Raw genomic sequence first — 3,793 nt, 5'->3', positions numbered from 1 at the left:
CACCAAAAGCGGGCTCCGCTCGCAGGAGGTGCCCCTGATGGAGGTCTGATGGCCCCTGGAGCTCCGTGGAAGTCAGGTGCGTTTCTCCAGGGACCGCAGGCCGACTCAGGGACACCAAAAGCGGGCTCCGCTCGCAGGAGGTGCCCCTGATGGAGGTCTGATGGCCCCTGGAGCTCCGTGGAAGTCAGGTGCGTTTCTCCAGGGACCGCAGGCCGACTCAGGGACACCAAAAGCGGGCTCCGCTCGCAGGAGGTGCCCCTGATGGAGGTCTGATGGCCCCTGGAGCTCCGTGGAAGTCAGGTGCGTTTCTCCAGGGACCGCAGGCCGACTCAGGGACACCAAAAGCGGGCTCCGCTCGCAGGAGGTGCCCCTGATGGAGGTCTGATGGCCCCTGGAGCTCCGTGGAACCGGTTATCCTATCCGGTTTTGTCAATTCATCCAAGGAAGGCCTGAAGGAGCGCGGACAGTGAAGCAGCAGTGTGTAACAGGAGCGAGGCAGCAGCCGGAGTATGCCCGGAAGCCGGTCGCATACCCCCCCACAGAACGAAGCGTTTACTTGGCCCTCTCGCTGCTTCTCTGTGCGCCATGCCACCGGGCCACCTAGATCCGTCCGCCCCCTTCTCTGGAGCGGGGCGGGGGGGGTTCGAGGATGGGACCCGGTGGCGTGCTAGTCTGAGGTCAGGCCCAGGGCTCCTCCGAGCCTGGTGTCTGTGGTGCGAACGTGTGATGCGACAAAGAAGGGAGAGAGTTCAGCCGGGTTTAACGTTTTTATTGTGGCCGTGTTTCACTGCGGGCATTCCCTGGCTCTGTCAAACTTTTGCCTCAGTGCTGCCAGCTGCCTGGCGCTCAGATGGAGGGCGTAGAATCTGTCTGCGGTGGATGTGTCGTGACACATCAGCCTGGCCATCTCCTTCCTCACCTCGCTGGTCTGACTGTCTCTGGCCTGGGGGGGGAGTGCAGGAGAAGGGTTAGGTTTCCAGGTGATGGATCATGGTGGTTTTGAATGTTGATCCACTCACCATCGTTGCAACGGCGGTTCTCAGGTCTGTTAGGGACGGGCTTCCTGGCATCCCCAGCTCCCGCCAGGCAGCTCTGGTGAACTTGCTCAGCTTTTCAATCATCCCTCCGTTGGTGTTGAAGAACACCAGATCGCATGTCGGCTGGAGCCTGGCTCGTATCTGCATCCAGGCCTCCAGCCAACGGAATTCCTCCGCTGTGAGAAAAACCTGCGCGTGCCCGAAGGCACGGTTGGTTTTGTGGTGTTTTATCTGGAAGAGAGCAGAGGGTGAGATCCGGTAAGGGAACGCAAACTGTGACAGGGTGTGTGTTGTGTGTGACACTCACGTTCAGCACATATCCCGGGTCGCCTGGATTGAACTCCCGCTTCGCCTCATCCAGTTCCTCCACCCTCAGATGTGTCATTACGCCTGCTCTGTGGCCGTAGAGACACGTAATCAAGAGGGAGAAGGCACCGATAAACAGGTGCCTTTGCGTAGCGTCGCAGCTCTTCTTGGAAAGCGATTGCAATAGCCCGGGTATGAGCTCCTTTGTCGCAGACACACATCTGTGGAGGAGCCCCGGTGTTACGGCACGGATTACCTTCTGGTGCTTAACATGCAGTTGACGCAGGACTACCCCGGCAGAAATCTTATGTGTTGCGGCCCTAATGGCTCTGGAGAGCGCGATGAGCTGGCTCGTTCCCAGGGCGGACTCTGCCGGCGGGGTCTCGGTAAAGTACGTGACAAACTGACTCGTGTTTGTCAGGTACACCTTAACCGTGGTGACGGCTTTCCCTTCCTGCAGTAACCTGCATGGCCACTCCACGGCACGCACCGGATCGTGGAGAAAGAGCCATGAGCTCAATTCAGTCTTTCCGCCCGCCATGTGTGTCAGGAAAGCCTGCACACGGCCAACCTTTGAAACCGTGTTCTCTTTATGCTTTCTGGAGAGTCCGACAGACATGAGGAAGTCTGAGAACTCGTCCAGGTAGCACCCGATCGTCTCCGGTAAGGTAACGGACGTTCCACCCACCGGTCTGTCGGCTGTCCGGTGCGTCTCCTCCTCCCTCAAATCCGCCGCCGCCGCTCCCGTTGGTTGACCGTCTGGCAGCGACCTCTCCGGAGAACTGTCGCTGCTGCTGCTGCTGCTGCTGCTGATGGTGATGACGGTCCGGTTCGGTTGACCACACGGAAGCGACCAAGTGGGTGACGAGGGGGGGGTTTCGTCCTCGGGCACGTCAGGCCAGCTGGGTGGTGACGCGTACGGTGCAGGGAGGCCGTCGTCGTTCTGTGGAGCCGGGTCCTGTCTCGGGGGACAACTGCCACCCGCAGTTGCCCTCCGGCTGTGCCCGTGTCTCCCGCTCGGCGGAGAGGAGCCCTGGGCCGTGCGCGTAGCCTCGATGAAACCGGCCGGCGCAGGGAGGCCGCCGCGGTCGTGGTGCCCGTTCGGTCGTTCCGTCGGACAGCTTCCACCCGGAGCTGCCCGTCGTGGCCGGCCGTCGGTCCCTGTCTGCGGAGAGGAGCCCTGCGCTGTGCTTGGTGGAAACCCAGGGAGGCCGTCGTGGACGGGGTGGGGTTCCGCGGCCAGTCGTCCCCGCGGGCAGCCTCCACCCGGAGCTGCCCGTGGGCGCTGGTCGTCGGTCCTCCTCGTCGTCTGCGGAGAGGAGCCCTGCGCTTTGTCCGCCGTCTCCCGCCAAGGCATGACCAGCAGCGTTGGAGGGGCTGCTGGCGTCGGTCGCCAGGGAAGCGGGATCGGTGTGCGTCCCCCCACGTCTGAGCTCGAACCCGGTGGCGCCGTCGAAGTGCCAGGCACGCCCGCCCTCAGGACGTCCGTAGTCCCGGTTTCCGTCCTGCGCCCCTCGTCTACCCCCGCGGCCGTCTGGTCTGTGTGTGCGGGGGAGGAGGTCGGCTGACCGTGGTCCTCGCACCTCGGCCGGCTCTCCCCCTCCTCTTCGCCACTCATGTCCAGGTCGGTCGCGAGCGGTGGTCTGGGGTTGGAAGCCCTGAGGCGGCGTACCTGCTGCACGAACCGACGCCACTGAAGCCGCTTCAGCACCCGAGCCTTTCTCCGCCTGCTCAGGTCTCGATGGGCGTTCTGCAGGTGTTCGGCGACCCGAGGCCCCTGGTACTGACATCCGTCGATGGAGCACGCCATGCCGTTCACGGAAAACCTACCGCTAGCAAAGGCTAGCAGGAGCTTACGCTCCTTTCCGTTCCTGACGCGGTGAACGTCGTCGAGGTGTTGGCGCAGCCTGTATCCGGTGTACCTGCAGACAGGGCAGGTGCTTCTATACTTTGCTCCAGTCATATCTGTGCAACGATCCGATAGCAAATGAGAGAAACTGGTGCTAACTCTCATCCCTAAATATGGCCGCCGGGCGGAAGGGGCTGGCCGCCCTAATTGACGATTTAAGCTATGTAACATCCGGACGACCGAAGTCCCACCCCCGATCTCGAACTGAACCCCCCCCCCGGCCCCGTTATCGCGTCCCGTTATCGGGTCCCGTTATCGGGTCCCGTTATCGGGTCCCGTTAAGGGGTCCCGATCCCCGGCTCGGAGAACCGGGCTCGTTAAGGGGTCCCGATCCCCGGCCCGGATAGCCGGAGGCGTTTCCCAGCCCCGTTTTACATAGACAAACCCCCCGAAAAACAACCCCGACCCCCAGGCGCGATCGGGGCCTTTGCTCCGGACTCCGGTTTTTCTAGTTAGGCCCCTAGGGGCGGGTTAGGACGAGTGTTGCGGGTTGGAGCAGGGTTTGGGTTCAAGGTCAAAGGTCAGGAAACCAATATTGGTT

At 62.3% G+C, this 3,793-nt stretch overlaps 1 protein-coding gene across 1 annotated transcript; it reads right to left on the bottom strand.

Annotated features, from left to right (window-relative positions):
* Nucleotides 1-753: 753 nt before the first annotated feature.
* Nucleotides 754-3,431, bottom strand: LOC107833086 (uncharacterized). Its single transcript, XM_016661316.1, has 3 exons — nt 1,345-3,431; nt 1,020-1,268; nt 754-943 (listed from the first exon to the last, which is right to left on the bottom strand). Exons 1-3 carry the CDS (start codon nt 3,421-3,423, stop codon nt 785-787), a joined length of 2,487 nt encoding a protein of 828 aa, XP_016516802.1. The 5' UTR covers nt 3,424-3,431; the 3' UTR covers nt 754-784.
* Nucleotides 3,432-3,793: the final 362 nt, after the last annotated feature.

The sequence above is a fragment of the Poecilia formosa genome, unplaced genomic scaffold (genome assembly GCF_000485575.1).
Source record: "Poecilia formosa unplaced genomic scaffold, Poecilia_formosa-5.1.2 Scaffold323, whole genome shotgun sequence".
Lineage (NCBI taxonomy): Eukaryota > Metazoa > Chordata > Actinopteri > Cyprinodontiformes > Poeciliidae > Poecilia > Poecilia formosa.
This window is presented reverse-complemented; position numbering and strand designations above follow the sequence as displayed.